The sequence below is a fragment of the Solea solea genome, chromosome 6 (genome assembly GCF_958295425.1).
Source record: "Solea solea chromosome 6, fSolSol10.1, whole genome shotgun sequence".
Lineage (NCBI taxonomy): Eukaryota > Metazoa > Chordata > Actinopteri > Pleuronectiformes > Soleidae > Solea > Solea solea.
In genome coordinates, this window is record NC_081139.1 from 30,549,087 (window position 1) to 30,568,556 (window position 19,470).

A 19,470-nucleotide genomic window follows, 5' to 3' on the forward strand; every position below is an offset into this window, starting at 1 on the left:
TTGCCCTTTATCCCTTAGAAACAATAGTGTATCATGGGCTAGCTGTGTCATTTTGATCTCTCTGTTAAAGATGGTCAAACCATGAATATCGGGGCTATGTGAGATATTTAACAACAAAACTTCAGCCACAATCAAAAATAAAAAACAAGAAATAGGACATCCTTGGCGTACACCTCTTGAAATTGGAAACCTTTTGGAAATGCTGGGATATAAAATGACAGAGCTGTTTATATCTTTATAAAACATTATTATATTATTAATAAAATGATCCCCAAAACCAAAAATGTGCAGGGCCTGTATCATGAAAGAATGTTCAATTGAATCAAATGCCTTATAAAAGTCGAGGAATACAAGTAGTGCATGTGACTTTATGTGGTTCCAATAGTCAATTCAATCTAATACTAACCTGACATTAGAGCTAATGTGACGTTTGGCCATAAAAGCATTTTGGTTTTCGCTTATTATCTCTTCTAGATCTTTCTTCAAACGTTTAGCATAGACCTGTGAGATCATTTTATAGTCTATATTTCAAAGAGAAATGGGCCTCCAATTTTCCATTATTAAAGGATTTGTTTCAGGTTTAGGAATAAGGGTTATCAGACCTTGTTTCATGGTTGTCGTCATGTCCTTTCTATCAATACATTCTTTAAACATGAGCAGTAGATGGTCCTTAATTAAAGCCCAAAAGCATAAATCAAATTCTACTGAGAGACCATCACTTCCAGGTGCTTTTCTTAAATTCATTGAGTTCATATTGCTTCAGTCATTTCTGAGGATGAGAGCTCTCTGTCACAGCTGTCTTTGAAATGTCCAGAAATCAGAGGAGTCAACTTTCTTATATGCTCCATAAATGCACTGCTCTTGAAGTGATTCAATTCACATGTATATCATTTGCTATAAAAGGAGGTGACGTAACTTGCAATATTATTGTGGTCTGTGCTGATGGTACCATTTATATTTAGGGATGGAATATTATTTATTTTCCTATTTGGCTTTTCTAAACCAAAAAAAGAACTAGTATTTCTTTCCCCTTCCTCTAACCACTTAGCCCTGGACCTTATGAAGGCACCTTTGGCCAAATTCATATACATTCTGTCAAGCTCTTCACTAAGATTCTTAAGCAATTTGAATTCATCCTCAGATAAATCGTGCCTAGACATTCATTTGTGCAACTGGCTCATTAAAGATCTTCTTTGCTAGTACGTATTTCTTTTATTTGTTTGCTACACTGTATTGCAACTTCTCTGACTTTAAATTTAAAGAATTCCCATTTTTGTACTGGACTCATATCTTTTTCACTAAACATGTCTTTTGCAAGCAATTCTACACTTTAAAAAAAAAAATGTTTTGTCTTCCAATATATTATTATTTAATTTCCAATAGCCTCTGATGTTTGATTTTTCTTTAGAGCCCTTTGATCTAAGACTTCTCTTTTGATGATCAGACAGCGGAGCATGAGAATGAGAAACATCTGAAATGAACTGTAGTCCATGTGATGACAGTAACCATAGATCAATTCTAGACTGTAAGCTTCTGCTAGAATTGGTCCACGTATAATCTTTGACACTGGGGTTCATAAATCTCCAAGCATCTGAAAGCAGAAGGTGATCACACAGAAATGAGGTAGATTTGAAACCAAGTCAAGCTGTAGATCTAGGAGGCCATCGATCCATTTCATCATCAGGGGCATCATTGAAGTCTCCACCAATGATAAAAACACATTCTTTGTATTTTCCTTTGCAGAGAGATTAGAAAACATATCTTTTGCTTGAATTGTTCTGTTTGGACCATAAACATTGCAAATAATAACCAGAAGGTTGTCCACCTTTAAGACCAATATAATCCATGGACCATCATCTGAGAAAGCAGAATCCAGCACATCACCATTAAATCTATTCAAAAGAACTGCGACTCCAGCTGAATTATTTGAGCCATGAGAAAGAAAAACTGTGTCCCCCCACTGAGACTTCTAAAATCTTTCATCATCTCTAGATGAATGAGTTTCTTGCACTTCCTTCTTCCACTCACACACACACACACACACACACATATTGGTGTTTATGTTGTATATAGCCTGTGTTGTTGTAGCTTAGCAAGTGATATTTGTTGATTCAACCAATAGATTTTCGTTCTACATTAATGTTCACTTTTAGTGAACATGATTGTTTAATTGATTTCAATGTTTGATTTAATAAATTGTTACTTTTATTAACCTGAAGGAATGCTCTGTGTCTTTTGTACATGAATACAGTGACAAATGGGGGTTGAGAGGGTCTGTGCTCGGATTCATACCTTCAATACTGTTAAATTGGGATATCTTTGATATCATAGTCAATTACAGTGATTATTTAAGACTGATTTTAAAGGCATAGATTGATTGTCTTTTCCCTGTTTTCAGGGTGGTGCCCCGTTCTAGAATGAATTAACATTTAATTCATTTTTCAAAATGTTTAATTAAAATATTTTATTATCCTCTCTATCCTCACAGAGTAGCCACAGCAGTCATAATAGTTGGTTTAGTTGCCGTTTTTTGACGTGGTACAACTTATAGTTTGGGAGCTCACCGCACTCCAACCGCCCAGGTCGCCATCTTGAGCCAACCGAGGACGCTCCTGTTTGTTTGTAAACAGTCACAGCTGTGACATCATCAACAACACTCATTCTGATTGGCTACATGTGAACGTGTCAGAGGAGAAAGTGAAAAACATCAAGTTCAGTCAGAAAAGGTCAAAGCTGCGACTGACGTGAAAACTACAGCGACTGAAACACTTTAGAAAACAAAAAACACGTCAGCTGTGAAAAGATCCTGATTCTACATCTGAGGGAAGAAAAAGTGGAAACATGGAACAACCATCACTGATTCAACTCATGTGACAACATGAATGACTTTCAGTTGTGGATGAAACATCTGACATTTACAACAGTAACAGAGAGTCAGTGAACTCACCCCAGAGTCTCCAGTCTACAATGTGGACTCTCCAGTCCAGAACACAGCAGCTTCACTCCTGGATCCTGCAGCTGGTTCCAGCTCAGGTTCAGGTCTTTCAGGTGTGAGGGGTTGGACTTCAGAGCTGAGACCAGAGAAGAACAGCTGATCTCTGTCAAACTGCAGTTTATCAACCTGAATAAAGAATAAAAGATGAGACTTTAGACAAAGTTGCTGCTTGAAACCAGTAGTATTGTTATTATTATTAATATGATACTATAATTAAAGTTGATATCAGTCTAATGTTTATGTCTCATTAATAGAACATCAATAACATTGTAGTTGTATAAAAATGTCATAAGTCCTGTTTAAACTTAGAAGCTGACACAACTGTTATATTTCTGCTCCTGGTCTCTCTCTTCTGTCTCTACCTCACCTCCCTCTTTCACTTTCTCTCTCCCTCCTCTCCTCTGTCCTCCATTTTGTCCTTTCACCACAACCGGTCGAGGCAGATGCTGCACATGTTTGAGTCTGGTTCTGTCACAGATTTTCTCTCCACTGCCCCCTAGTGTTTGTTCATTGTGTGAACTGTTGGTTTCTCTTGTCTTTCTGTCTTATCATGAACAGAGACTTGAGAGAATGTTGTGATTTGGTGTTTTCATTCAGTTCAAAACAAGAATCACAACCAGCTGACAAATCTTCACTTTCATCATTTAAAACATCTCCAGAAACAAACTGAGAAGAATGGGAAGAACTGACTTCTGTGTGTATTTGATAAACCAAACCATGAATCATCACTGACTGATGATGTTATTGATCATGTCTGAACTCACCGAGCCTTCCTGCAGTTCCTCACAGCTGGAATCAGTCTCTGTTTCCCCTGGTCTGATGTTCTGTACTTGTCCAGGTCCAACTCATCCAGAACCTCCTCAGACATCTGCAGCATGTAGGCCAGAGCTGAGCAGTGGATCTCAGAGAGTTCCTGTTCTCTGTTCTTTGACTTCATGAACTCTTGGATCTCCTGATGCACTGATTGGTCGTTCATCTCTGTCAGACAGTGGAAGATGTTGATGCTTCTGTCAGGTGAGATGTTCTCTGTGTTCATCTCCTTCAGGTTCTTGATGACCCTCTGGATGATTTTTGGACTGTTCTGAGTCTGACCCAGCAGACCTCCTAAGAGTCTGTGGTTGGACTTCAGACAGAGTCCATGAAGGAAGCGAACAAACAGGTCCAGGTGACCATTTTCACTTTGAAGGGATTTCTCCATGGCTGCTTTCAGGAACACATCCAGAGAAGTGTAACCACCATCATCATCATCATAATCATCATCATCATCTTCATTGTCATCATCTTCATCTTCATCTTCATCATCAACTTTTTTTCTGAAGAAGTCCTGCAGTACCTCTGTCTTCCTGTTGGTGAAACAGTGGAACATGTAGACTGCAGCCAGAAACTCCTGAACGCTCAGATGAACAAAGCAGTAGACTGATTTCTGGAAGATCACGTTCTCTCTTCTGAAGATCTCTGTACAAACTCCTGAGTACACCGAGGCCTCTGTCACACTAAGACCACACCGCTCCAGGTCTTCTTGGTAGAACATGATGTCTCCTTTCTGCAGATGTTCAAAGGCCAGCCTCCCCAGCTTCAGAAGAAAGTCCCCGTCGGCCTCCGTCAGCTCCCGGGGACTCGTCTCATGTCCTTTATCGTACTTGTTCTTCTTCCTCTTGGTCTGAACCAGCAGGAAGTGTGAATACAGGTCTGTCAGGGTCTTGGGCAGCTCTCCTCTCTGCTCTGTGGTCAACATGTGCTCCAGAACTGTAGCACTGATCCAGCAGAAGACTGGGACTTGACACATGATGTGGAGGCTCCTGGATGTCTTGATGTGTGAGATGAGTCTGCTGGACAGATCTTCAGTTCTGGATCTCTTCCTGAAGTACTCGTCCTTCTGGTCGTCAGTGAAGCCTCGTACTTCTGTTACCCTGGCAACACATGTAGGAGGGATCTGATTGGCCGCCGCAGGTCGAGAAGTTATCCAGACGAGAGCCGAGGGAAGCAGATTCCCCTGGATGAGGTTGGTCAGCAGCACGTTGACTGATGACCTGTGTGTGACGTCAGAAACCAGCGTCCTGCTGCTGAAGTCCAGTGAGAGTCTGCTTTCATCCAGGCCGTCAAAGATGAACAAAGGTTTACAGACAGCGAGCTCCTCTGCTCTGACCTTTTCTAATGTTGGATAGAAAACATGGAGCAGCGTGAGAAGACTGTGCTGCTGATCTCTGATCAGGTTCAGCTCCCTGAACGAGAGGACAATCAGCAGATTCACATCCTGGTTTTCCAAACCCTGGGCCCAGTCCAGAGTGAACTTCTGCACCGAGAAGGTTTTTCCAACACCAGCGACGCCGTTGGTCAGGACGACTCTGATGCTCCCCTGCTGGTCAGGTAAGGCTTTAAAGATGTCGCAGCACTTGATGGGAGTGTCCTGGACCGTCTTCTTCTTGGAGGTCGTCTCCAGCTGCATCACCTCATGTTGAGTATTGACCTCTTCACTCTGTCCCTCTGTGATGTAGAGCTCAGTGAAGATCCTGTTCAGGAGGGTTCTACTTCCTGTTCCTTCAGTTCCTTCAGTCACATGTTCAAATCTGCTCCTCAGACTGATCTTATGTTCATCTAGAACCTTCTGCAGACCAACATCTGCTGAAAGACAAGAGACAAAGAATGTGAGCAGCTGAGGATTATTTTCATCAGTGTCATGTTTTTCTGTGACGTTGTTGTTTTATGTTGTTTGTTGTCAAATGAAAAACAAAATTTTCACTGTAATGACTTGAATAATTTTATTCTGAAAGACTGAATCATTCTAGAAGAACTGTGATGATTGTGAAGGAAAGAGTATCATCTGCATACAAGAGAACAATCATGAGAGAAAAGCAGCAAAATGAGGGGAAACCTTCATTTCTTCAACCTGCAGGGGGCAGCAGAGAGTTAAACTCCATCATGGAGTTAACATGAGTCACATTTTTAACTTTTAAACAGTTTTCTCCTGTTTTTCCATTTCTAAAGTCTGCTAGTGCTGATGGGAGCTGCTCTCCTTATGAGTCTTACCAAAGATGCTCTGTGGTCCACGTCCTGTCCTGGGTCTGTGTCCACACTGGGGACAGCAGGAGTCTCCTGGTGGACCAGACTGGTCCCAGTATGAGGAGATGCAGCGTCTGCAGAACCGGTGACCGCAGCTGGTGGAGACTGGATCCTTCAGGACGTCCTGACACAGAGGACAGGGGGACGTCTGCTCGTCCACAGAAACAGCAAACTTGTGTCTGTGGAGACATTTCTTTATCACTGACACGTCGGGGACAGGCGGACATGTCTCTGTGGAGACATTTCTTTATCACTGACACGTTGGGGACAGGCGGACATGTGTCTGTGAAGACATTTCTTTATCACTGACACATTGGGGACAGGTGGACATGTGTCTGTGGAGACATTTCTTTATCATTGACACGTCAGGGACAGGTGGACATGTCTCTGTGAAGACATCCTTACAGCTTTGTCTCACAGTGGTTCTGATGGACTGTTGTAAAGGTCTAACCCTGAGGCTCATCCTCACACTCTCTCTGACTCGTCAATGGTTTGACTCATTGATCCGTTTCATCAGATTCTGAATCAGTTCAGTTCAGTCTGTTGCTCACACACACATTTAGTTCTTCTTCCTTCACAAAAGTCCAGTCAAATTCAATTTGAACCACAAATAAAAGAAATGAGCTGTTGATGTGAAGCTGCTTTCAGAGCTGCTCTGAAGTTTGGACGTTTCCCTCCAACAGATGGAGGTTATTTCTTATCTTAATTCAAGAGCATATCATATTGATTTGAGAGCATTATTTATTGAGTCTCTTACTTTGTCTCTGAGGCCCCAGGTTCATGACTGAAGTGTAAAGGTATTCCCATAGACCAGTCACTCTTCACAGACAGACCGCTGGGTCCTGGAGACTCTGCTCTCTGTCTCTGGTTCTGACCTCTGCAAACACAAACATCACATGATCACTGATGACGGTCTTTGTTTAGACACTTTGATCACAAACAGATGGAAACTGAGGAATGTGTGTCACTGAGGAAACCATTGTTATCCTTCTTATTTTTATTATTATGTCATTATTATCATCATTATTATTATTAATAACATGAAAGGTGTAAAGTTGTCAAAAGGTTTGGTGGATTCAAAAGTGAGGTCAGGGAACTGCTGCACTCCCCGACTCCCCATCATCAGTCCTAGTTTGATGGTTTCATTACAGTTGTCCACTGTTGAACTGTGCCCTCAGTTATTCTTTGTTTATTTGTATTGATTGTTTATTGATGTTGGGCAAACTTCATGTGTGAAAGTGACGAGCCACCTGTGACACTGAGCGTGTTCAATCAAAGCTGCGTCTGATTGCAGTTCATGAGCGTGGAGCAGAGTGATGGAGAAGAGCGTCTTCTTTCTTTTCCTTTAAGTTCGTGCTGATCTGGGTTGGCCACGTGTCGCCGCTGTATGACCTCGCTCTGCCGACATCCACGTTATTATTTGCGTCATTTGAAATAAATGTGTATTTGATAGTAACAGATTGATTTTGCATCATAAACAGTATCACAAAGTATACGTGTGATATCATGATGCAAGATTGTGTTTTAACTTGAAGCTCGTGCTACTGAACACTTGTTTTTTGACGACTCTATGTTCCGTAGTCCGGCCCCCTCTTGACCAGAATAGACGCTCATTGGCCCCCAGGTCATTAGAGTGTGACGGCCCTGCTCTACAGGTACAGTCAGCATTTAGACATGACGGTAGTCAGAAATCTACAGGACCTGATGGTTTCTCAGCCTCTGTGCTAAAAAACTGCTCTCCTGAACTTCATGATGCTTTCTGTGCAATCTTTGAAAAACTGACAGAGAATCCTGTTGTTCCAGAGCTATGGAAGCGTTCTATTATCATTCCTGTGCTGAAGCTCTCATGTCCGGCTGAAAACAACACAAACAAGTACAGGAAATACAGTGTTTCCAAAGAGTTATGGTCAATATGATCAAGCCTGCTATTTCTGAACATTTAGACAAAGATCAATACAATGGATGTCATCATGATGACGTGCAGTGAGTCATGTGACCCAAGGACAACTGCAGCTGGTTTAAAAACTCACAGCTGATGACAAATGACTTTGATGTCGTTGTAGAACCAATCACATGAATCTTTCTAGTGACTTTTTCACTCACTTCTAGTTGAGTTTTCCACTCGTTTTTGGTGTTTTTTGCATTTGTGTTTAGCGCACAACAAAGTCTGTTGTTGTCTTGTTGTCAGTGCATTGTTACAAGTTTTCTCAGGATAAAAGTTTTTATGACGCTAAAACAGCTGTGTGTGTGTGTGTGTGTGTGTGTGATTCTGTCTTTGTGAGGACACAGGTTTGGTTGTGACTTCTTCACAGGACAAAGTGTCTCTTACTTTGTCTCTGAGGCTCCAGGTTCATGACTGAAGGCTAAAGGTAGTCCCATAGACCAGTCACTCTTCACAGACAGACCGCTGGGTCCTGGAGACTCTGCTCTCTGTCTCTGGTTCTGACCTCTGCAAACACAAACATCACATGATCACTGATGATGGTCTTTGTTTAGACACTTTGATCACAAAGCAGATTTCAGGTTTACAGCCTGTGGTCGCTGATCTTTGTGTAAAGACTGATCCTCTACAGCAGCGGTCCTCAACCCCCGGGCCGCGGACCAGTTTGATGTCAAGACAATATTTTCAGGACCGGCCTTTAATACAAAAATAAATAAATAAAAAATCAAATAAAATGATACGACCGGCATAAAAACGGGTCTTTTGTGAATATAATAATAAACGTGAATCCACTGTGTATGCAAATGTATTAGCAGCGTCCTCGTAACATCGCGCCAACGATACTGCACAGAGCGCAGCCGTGCGTCAGCGGCATGTGCACCGGCTGGGGGAAAAATGGCCGAGTCCATCAACCAGTTGCGGATGCTGCCGCTGACCAAAGGACAAATGTGAAGTCCCGTCTGTTCATTGCGCAGCAGCGGTAACGGAGGACCCAGATGACGCGAGCCAGGAGACGGGTGCTTCGTCAACAGCAGCAGCAGCAGCACCCGCTCACCCTGCTTCACACAGATAGGATGTTGCTGTTGTGGTGATCTCAGGGTTTTCTGTCATGACTTTAATCCACAACACCGGCAGAGTTATTGTCTCAAACATACTTTTAATGCCGCCGTCATTTTGCCATCTCCAGCAGTTGATCTTCTTCTTCGACCGTGACATGTGACCGAGGCAAGCATGTTGACATGTGTCAAGAGTGAGTCATCGACAGATGTGGCGAGAGAATGGTTCACAATCTGATCATAAATAAAACGGAAATAATGGAAGTTATGTATTCTTTCTCTGCGGCCCGGTACCAATTGACCCACGGACTGGTACCGGTCCGCGGCCCGGGGGTTGAGGACCACTGCTCTACAGGTACAGTCAGGATTTAGAGTTTATGTTTAGCGCACAACCAAGTGTGTTGTTCTCTTGTTGTCAGTGCATTGATTGCAAGTTTTGTCACAAGAAAAGTTTTTATGACAGTTGGTAAAAAAGCTGAAAGGTGCATTAATGCCACCTGAAATGATCTTCAGCTAACACGCTTCACTGGACACACTGTCTCTTACTTTGTCTGTGAGGATCCCATCGTTACTTCTTACTCTTCACAGACAGACTGTTGGGTTCTGGAGACTCTGCTCTGTCCTCGTCTGTGAGAAACACACACACACACACACACACACACACAGACACACACACACAGACACACACAGAGACACACACACAGACACACACACACACATACACACACACAGACAGACTGAATGTATAAACCGTCCCAATATACAGATTTACAGAGAATAACTTGTTTTATAGTGTAAAGTGTAAACCTCATATATAAAAAGCACGTCTTCTCTTTGTTGTTGTCATGAGTTTGTGCAAATGAGCTCCTCACTGACTTATCACTGCTCCACTGAAAGCATCATATTGAAAGCACTTTAAAGAGTTACCTCTCAGTTTGAGTGGAAAATCTCCTTCATGTTTCCTGGAGGACGTCTGATGTGGATCTGTGTTCAGTCCAGTGATCACACGAGAGAAAACTGTAACACATCAGGAGTTTTCTGTCAGAGAAGGTGTTTTATGAAACCTGCTGTTCATGTCACTTACATATTTGTGCCAGTAGATGGTGCTAGGCTACTCTGTATGTGACTGAAGGGCTGTTGTCTGCATTCAAGTCAGCTGATGAGCTCAGTTTTGAGAGCAAAAGTCAAATTAGATCCTGGATTACTTATTAACTGCATATTTGTTCATCAAGGACATCAAAAAGTACTGAGTACAATTACATTTCAATCATAAATGTGGATTTGATACCACTTCAAAAAAAGAATAACCTGAGTTTTGTTCAAGTCAACTTTGACCCTGGATTACTCCAAAAGTTCACAGTAAAAGCACTTCCTCCGACTTTAGTGCATTAAGCACTTATAGTACTTGTAGTACTTATAGTACTTAAAGCTACTAAATCAAGTCATTATTTTGATGATAATGTGAATATATGACATTATTATTTCACTTTTAATCCAAATGATCATTTACAATCGTTCATTTAATCTCATTTAACATTGTGTTCGCGTTTGACGGGACTTTATGTTTCGGTTTGGACGCTTGAGTAGAATTGACATAAAGAAGAAAACATGACGTCACATTTAGGAAAAACAAAAGACGACTGACTGGAGTTATGACAGGCTGGAAGTTTCCATTCTAATCTGTCAGGATTAAGCAGTACATATACTTCATGACTGTACTTAAGTACACATTCCACGTATTTGTACTGCAACTTTGTTATTTCTAGCAACTTTGACTACATTTTATATCAGAAATGATTTTTGACTGAACACAGATCTATTTTCATGGACTTGAATGTATTATTTACAGTTATTGTTCCTAACAGTATGATCATAGGTCTGCAGGTTTTCTGGCCTGAATTGATTTTAATATTTTCTAAACGTTATATTAATATCATTTCAATGTAAGAATGATATTAATATAATGATAACAGTCAGACGCGCAGCTTGTGAACAGGCAAGGCAGGCAACTGCTTGGGGTCCCGAGCCGATAGGGCCCCCCTAGACTCGGAGCCTGAGGGCAATTTTTACCGAAATGTATCAAAAATGTGCAGTGACCAGTAGGGGTGGGCGATATGACCTAAAATTAATATCACGGTATTTTTCATCTTTTGAACGGTGACGGTATAATATCACGGTATTACTTTTTTTGGTAGGTTTTTTTTTTAATAATATTCTAATCTGATATTTGTAGTTTTTTTCCTTTCTGATCCGGTCCCCAGAGGAATCACGGCTAAACAATACTAACAACGAACAATACAACACTAATGTGGTGGCCTTAAATTTGTTTTTGTTTTCTTTTTTTAATACAAACAGAAATTTTCTGAATATGAAATGTTAGGTTAACATAGTGTAACTTACCAATAGCGTTGTGCAGTCTGTGTCCAAAGCATGCGAGTCTCGTATATTTATTAATTTCCAGAGCGCGCACCATGTTTGCACCGCTGTCAGTTGTCATGCACATCAGACGCGCTTCATCCAAGCACCAGTCAGAAAGTGCATCCTTCAGGCCTAACGCAATTATTGCTCCGGTGTGGTCTTCGGGGAAGAAGGCGGTCTGGAGGCATCTGCTGCGCAACTTCCAGTCATTGTCAATGAAGTGGATGGTGAGGCTAATGTATGGCTCAGTAGTCCGGCTGGACCATAAATCAGAAGTGGCCGAGTAGGCGTCAAGGTGGCGAATTTCGTTCATTACTCTGTCCCGTACCTCCGTGTACAGCTCTGGCAAGTGCTCGTTACGCTAATTTAATGGCCACTCCCCTTTTACCAGCGAATATGTTTTACTTTTTTATTTGCAACAAGATATACAGTATATAAGGACAGATATTCAGACCACTGAACGTTTGAAGAAAATGTAATGCATTATTATTTAGAATTAGGAGATTATTGGCGCTCAATTGATTTATCACGGTATTGACGGTATTGCAAAATCCATATCATGGCGCAATGTCACACCGGTGCTGACTATGACACCGGTGTACCGCCCACCCCTAGTGACCAGCTGTATCCCCGTGATTTGCAATGACGTCTCAGTATGAAACCTCCCTAAAGGGGCCCCACGTCAATCCCATCATCCCACCTCACGTTAACCTGTGTGAAGTCACCGTTCTGCACGTTTGAATGAAGCTGAAGTCAAATGAAGAGGAACTATCAATCAGGTAGTGAGAAGAGGATGAAGAAAACAAGACAGTGGTAAGTTTGAACTGTTACTTTGTCTTACGGGGACACATTAGCGTCAGAACGCTAGTTGACGCTAACACTAACTTACCCTGTCATTTCACTGGTGTCATTAATGATACCAGTGAAATGAGAAGGAGTATTATTGTAATATCTGCATTGAAGCCCCCTTAACAGCTATTTATATGCCACACTTTTTATTCACTTTTAACTTGTTTGTAACTTCTTATGCAGTATGTATTGTAAAGGTACAAAATGTATTGGAGTGATTCAGAATTTGACCTTTTCTGTAACTAAAGTTGTGTAAGAGTTAATAGGTAGTGTTAAGCTATGAATGCTATGATAGCAATGAATAATTAAAGCTACGCCAAGGAGAACAATTACAAATATGTCTCTTATCTCTCCTCAGGATCATTACTTAAATTTGTCACCACAAATAAAAACCGTAAGTCCAAATTCCACTTTAATTGATAACATGTGACATGCCCTGTAAAGATTCTTTTTGACAATATACACTGTTTTGTTTAGTTTTTTGTCATATCAGTTCCAGCAGCGTCCACCTCCAGTGGAATAGTGGCCACTCCACCTTCTGGTGGTCATGAGCAGGAAGAGACACCAACAGAGGCACATTGAGATATTGATATCGGATATCGGTCCGATATCAGCCAAAAAACGCATAAACATTTTTCTTTAACCTCTGAAATCAGAGGCTACGAAGCCCCACAGCGAGCGCGAGCTAGCAGTTAGCACTCATCGTGAGCTGCTAAAACAACATTATTTCATAAACCAGCGCCACCTGCCGACTTTCAACAGCCTCCGTTTGTTAATTATACCCCAAAAGGCAGCCATGCCAAGAGCTTTGTGTGTCCTGAAGCTCCACACACGGAGCTAAGTACATCTGCGGGGCCGGTCCTTGGGCTCCGGGCTCTGGGTTTACCTGCGGGACAAGACACTCACCCTGTGTGGGTTGGGCTAATCCAAAATAGTGAAAACAAGGAGGGTGTTCTCTGAAGACACGCTGTTACCTGTGAAACACGGGTGCTCTGAAAACACCCCCATTAGCACTTGGTACTTTCCTCCTGATGAAATTAACCATGGACTGTATGAAATTAACATGGCAAAAAATTCAATATTCTTATGTTGAAGGTTAAAATTGATGTAACCATTGGTTAATAATAAATGGTTCAGTTTTTCTCATACCTACTGTTACTGACTATTGTTCTCTGTTTAAGTAATATCACTTGATCAAGCCTATTCTAACATTCCACACTACAAAATATGTAATTAAAGTATGTATGATTCGTGCTGATATCGTATTGGATCAATATCGGTATCGGCCAATACTCAAGGCTGCAATATTGGTATCGTATCGGAAGTGAAAAAGTTGTATCGGGACATCCCTAGTGATGATACCGATGACTGTGAGTTCAATAAATGTTACTTCAATTGATAACATGTGACATGCCCTGTAAAGATTCTTTATGATAATATATACCCTTTTGTTTTTTTTGTCATATCAGTTCCAGCAGCATCCACCTCCAGTGGAATAGTGGCCACTCCACCTTCTGGTGGTCATGAGCAGGAAGAGACACCACAGGCACATGGAGCACCCACAACAAGTGATGATAGCGCTGACTGTGAGTTTAATGAATCAATACATTTTACTTCAAATAATAACATATACCATGCGCTGTAAAAATATATAGCCTGTTTGTTAGGGTTCAAGCACAAGGTGCATAGAACCCTATTGAAATCGTAAGAGTTATTAGGGTTCGAGCACAAAGTGCGAAATCGTAAGGCTTATTCTTATTCTTATTCTTCCTCCAAATGAATCGCGTTTGCCCCCATTTTTTGCAACCGCATCAGACCTGGTGAAAAATGACGTCTTTTATCTCATGTAACAGTTTGCTGTCGTGTGATTGGTCACTTGACTGAACACAGATCCACATCAAACGTCCTCCAGGACAAACATGAAGGACATGTTACACTGCAAGGTAACTGCGAGGTAACTATTTCAATTACAGTACAAGTTTTTTCCTTTTTTAAGTTTTATTTCTAATCCTGCTTTTTTGAAATCCTGCCCACACAATAACACACACACAGTCATCAGACCTGTCTGTCTGTCACAGCTGAAGCAGAGTGAGAAACTTTCAACTGTGAATGTTTCTGATAATCAACCAAACGATTATTTGATTAATTATTTTGATAATTACGTCACTTTTGACGTAATATAACAAAATTAAAAATGAATCATTCTGGTCTGGGGACCAAACAACATTTGGAAATGTCTTAATTTCAAGGTTTGTGAAACAATGATCAACATTTTTCAACATTTTCCAACATTTTCCAACAGATTATGAACCAAATAACAAATGAGTTAAAAACAAGTCAACCAGCGATGAATCAGTTAGGGAAATCAAAGTGTTAGTGGCTGCTTCAGTGTGTATGGAATTAAATTTGTGTCATTAACAACAAACATGAACGTCAAACAAAAGAATTAAAACTGACTGAAACAAGTCAAATGTCTTCTTAAAAGTAAAATTTACAACTTGCAAACCAATTATGAGACACAGTGTGTAAACTATTGATTTTATTTGCTTCTTCTTTTTGTATCTCTTTTGATGATTTGATAGAATAGCTCACTATTTGGCAGTCACTCTTGCAGAATTTATAGAACAGTTCACTGTGTGGCAGTCAGTCTGTTGTTGGTTTTCTAGAACAGTTCACTATTTGGCAGTCAGTCTGTTGGTGGTTTTCTAGAACAGTTCACTATTTGGCAGTCAGTCTGTTGGTGGTTTTATAGAACAGTTCACTGTTTGGTTGTCAGTCTGTTGGTGGTTTTATAGCACAGTTCACTATTTGGCAGTCAGTCTGTTGGTGGTATTATAGAACAGTTCACTATTTGGCAGTCAGTCTGTTGGTGGTTTTATAGAACAGTTCACTATTTGGCAGTCAGTCTGTTGGTGGTTTTATAGAACAGTTCACTGTTTGGCAGTCAGTCTGTTGGTGGTTTTCTAGAACAGTTCACTGTGTGGCAGTCAGTCTGTTGGTGGTTTTCTAGAACAGTTCACTATTTGGCAGTCAGTCTGTTGGTGGTTTTATAGAACAGTTCACTGTGTGGCAGTCAGTCTGTTGGTGGTTTTCTAGAACAGTTCACTATTTGGCAGTCAGTCTGTTGGTGGTTTTCTAGAACAGTTCACTATTTGGCAGTCAGTCTGTTGGTGGTATTATAGAACAGTTCACTATTTGGCAGTCAGTCTGTTGGTGGTTTTATAGAACAGTTCACTATTTGGCAGTCAGTCTGTTGGTGGTTTTATAGAACAGTTCACTGTTTGGTTGTCAGTCTGTTGGTGGTTTTATAGCACAGTTCACTATTTGGCAGTCAGTCTGTTGGTGGTATTATAGAACAGTTCACTATTTGGCAGTCAGTCTGTTGGTGGTTTTATAGAACAGTTCACTGTGTGGCAGTCAGTCTATTGGTGGTTTTCTAGAACAGTTCACTATTTGGCAGTCAGTCTGTTGGTGGTTTTATAGAACAGTTCACTATTTGGCAGTCAGTCTGTTGGTGGTTTTATAGAACAGTTCACTATTTGGCAGTCAGTCTATTGGTGGTTTTATAGAACAGTTCACTATTTGGCAGTCAGTCTGTTGGTGGTTTTATAGAACAGTTCACTATTTGGCAGTCAGTCTATTGGTGGTTTTATAGAACAGTTCACTATTTGGCAGTCAGTCTATTGGTGGTTTTATAGAACAGTTCACTGTGTGGCAGTCAGTCTGTTGGTGGTTTTCTAGAACAGTTCACTATTTGGCAGTCAGTCTGTTGGTGGTTTTCTAGAACAGTTCACTATTTGGCAGTCAGTCTGTTGGTGGTATTATAGAACAGTTCACTATTTGGCAGTCAGTCTGTTGGTGGTTTTATAGAACAGTTCACTATTTGGCAGTCAGTCTGTTGGTGGTTTTATAGAACAGTTCACTGTTTGGTTGTCAGTCTGTTGGTGGTTTTATAGCACAGTTCACTATTTGGCAGTCAGTCTGTTGGTGGTATTATAGAACAGTTCACTATTTGGCAGTCAGTCTGTTGGTGGTTTTATAGAACAGCTCACTGTGTGGCAGTCAGTCTATTGGTGGTTTTATAGAACAGTTCACTATTTGGCAGTCAGTCTGTTGGTGGTTTTATAGAACAGTTCACTATTTGGCAGTCAGTCTGTTGGTGGTTTTATAGAACAGTTCACTATTTGGCAGTCAGTCTATTGATGGTTTTATAGAACAGTTCACTATTTGGCAGTCAGTCTATTGGTGGTTTTATAGAACAGTTCACTATTTGGCAGTCAGTCTATTGGTGGTTTTATAGAACAGTTCACTGTTTGGCAGTCAGTCTGTTGGTGGTATTATAGAACAGTTCACTATTTGGCAGTCAGTCTGTTGGTGGTTTTATAGAACAGTTCACTATTTGGCAGTCAGTCTATTGGTGGTTTTATAGAACAGTTCACTGTGTGGCAGTCAGTCTGTTGGTGGTTTTATAGAATCAGTTTCATGTCACTTTGTTGCTTTAACGCCTTCCGTCTTCTCTCACTGACAAAAATCATTTATTAACATCATCTGTTTGCAAATAGTTAATTTTTACTTTGCCTCAGTCACTTTATTGTGTCTCATGTTTTTGTTTGAGGACTTCTGTCTTTTATTAATTCAAACAAAGTTGATGACTCATGTAGAAACTCGATAATTGGAATATGATAAATTTCGACCTCTGAGCCGTTGCTGTAGTAACGAGGGAATTTCACAGGTGTGGCATCATAAATATCAAATCTAAACCAATCAGTGAGTTGTTGACATGTGGGGGCTTTCTTTCTTATTATTAATTATATTTTGACTTTTAAAACCTTTGCAATTTTTTGTACTGCACTTTTTCCACATTGATATTTCAGTTGTTTCCTCTCAATATCACACATTCACTTTTATTGTTCTTATATTTCACACTTTTATGTCAGTGCTTAACTTATTGTTTGAATTATTTGCTCACTTTTTTGTTACAGTTCAGTAGAGGTGAGCGATTTGACGCGATGCGAACGATGTTTGTGGCTATATTTCTCAGATTATCAAAATAGAAATGTTTATTTTGATATGGAATGATAAATAGTTCACAATAAAGACGCAAAAATCCTATTCATTTAAAAAAAAGAAAGAAAAATATTTACACACTAACAGAAAACCAGTGTCAAATTCCAGTCAATCAATAGAGTTTTCTTTTGAATACACAGTCTATAATAGAAACATTTGTATTTAGTTTCCTCTGATTCCATACATTCTCAGACTCAGTTAACATTTCCTGAACAACATGTGGACGACTCACTGTGCTTTAACTTTACAGAAAAGTAAGAAGGTAGAAGGTTTCTCTGTTCTCCAGAGAGTCAACCAGGGCGTTTACTTTTACAGCCACAAATAATATGATGTAAGAGCAGAGTGACAAAGATCAGTGGTTGTTAAGGCGAAGGTTTATCAGGACTGAACAAGACTAAAGTTAACTGCAGTCACCTGTGTGACAGATTCTATCCAAAACTATCCATAATGAAGATAATGTGAGAATACACAGTATCTGAAAGCAAAATTAAAATAAAGAATTACAATAAAACTACCAACTACCACCAACTGAAAAAATGACATCAAAGAAATTCCATCATAGATTAGTATTACAGATTAAGACTTGCTTTTTAAGAATCCTGGATTTCTTAATTGTACTTTGGTGCAACAGGCTTCTAAGAGTAGAACTCACAATAGTGTGTCGATACTTTACAGTCCATAATAACCTCAGGGACTCACGGTAGATAAACAGTGTCAAAGGATGATCTTATCTTATCAAGCTTTCACAGACATTGAGCAGAAACATTCATAAAAGATCTCCATAATCCAACACTGACAAAAACAGCCACAAGACACTTTTTTACATCAAAAGAAAAACACAAAGGGAAGTTTTACCTTGTCGGACCACTTTGGCCGTTTATCTTCTGCCTTCCTCAGAACTGTCACCTGAGGTTAGGTGATCACATGCCTTATCAGCTCTTACGGAGGCGTGATCTTCCCTGTCAGGGTTAACGGCTCGACCGTGCCTCTGGTTGCTGCTCCTCCAGTCTTAATCTACGATACTAAGTTTATTCTGTCTGTTACACGGACATCAAACCAGGATGAGAAGGCGTGGCTTAGTCAAGTCGTGTGTAACTGATTGTGGTAAGTGCGCGTTCACGTCTATTTGAAGTAGACCGTGAGGTCGAGCGCAGATTTACTGATGCAGAAATGGAGAAGAGATCTCTGAAGGGTCTAACCCTGTAGATCTCTAACCCTAACTCAACTCTGAAGGGTCAAACCGTGAAGATCTCTAACCCTAACTCAACTCTGAAGGGTCAAACCGTGAAGATCTCTAACCCTAACTCAACTCTGAAGGGTCAAACCGTGAAGATCTCTAACCCTAACTCAACTCTGAAGGGTCAAACCGTGAAGATCTCTAACCCTAACTCAACTCTGAAGGGTCAAACCGTGAAGATCTCTAACCCCAACCCAACTATACATACGTATATGTATATGTATATACACTATACATTGACCGATTGGCTCCAAACTTGATATGTGAGACCAAGGGCCAACTCTGCCCATATGGAAAAGAAATAGAAAAAACTTATAAGAATTTCCCGTTGCCTCTAATAGTAAATGTTTATGTTTTATATATATTGTATGTCTTATAAGACTTATATGTCTCATACTATGATTTACTCATGAAAGTGGCCCCTTTTGCATTTTTTTCATACAACATAATTATAAGAATTTTGTATGAATCAAGTAAACATTAGATATATTGTTTATAAGGAATGTGCATGGCACATTATGTTTTCCATATATTTTCAATATAATATTTGTACTTTTTAATTACATGTCTCAGTTATAAAGACATGCCTTTTTTATACAAATATATAATATTAAATATATGAATTTTGTGTGTAAAGTGTATTAAATTTAAAGGGAAACTATGCTTTCTTTATATTTTTCTTATACAACTGTTATATGTCAACGAATTAAATTACCAAACCAGTACAAAAAACATATACTTTTTATATATGAGTATATACAATAACATATAAGTTTTTTGTATGTCAATGTAATGTAAACTATGTTTTTTTAATAAGATTCTCATATGTCAGCAAATGCAAATTACC

General features: G+C 40.0%; 2 protein-coding genes across 2 annotated transcripts in view; both read right to left on the minus strand.

Moving 5' to 3' along the window:
- The window catches only part of LOC131460189 (NACHT, LRR and PYD domains-containing protein 12-like), a 468,988-nt gene extending 450,579 nt beyond the window's left edge, over positions 1-18,409 (minus strand). Inside the window, exons 1-3 of the mRNA XM_058630462.1 lie at positions 18,242-18,409; positions 9,980-10,069; positions 9,599-9,679 (exon numbers count right to left, since the gene is read on the minus strand). Coding sequence (XP_058486445.1) covers positions 9,599-9,618 — 20 coding nt within the window. The 5' untranslated portion in view covers positions 9,619-9,679; positions 9,980-10,069; positions 18,242-18,409. The remainder of the gene's footprint in view (positions 1-9,598; positions 9,680-9,979; positions 10,070-18,241) is intronic.
- Positions 1-19,470, minus strand: part of LOC131460188 (NACHT, LRR and PYD domains-containing protein 12-like) — a 366,580-nt gene that overhangs the window by 13,476 nt on the left and 333,634 nt on the right. The window lies entirely within an intron of this gene.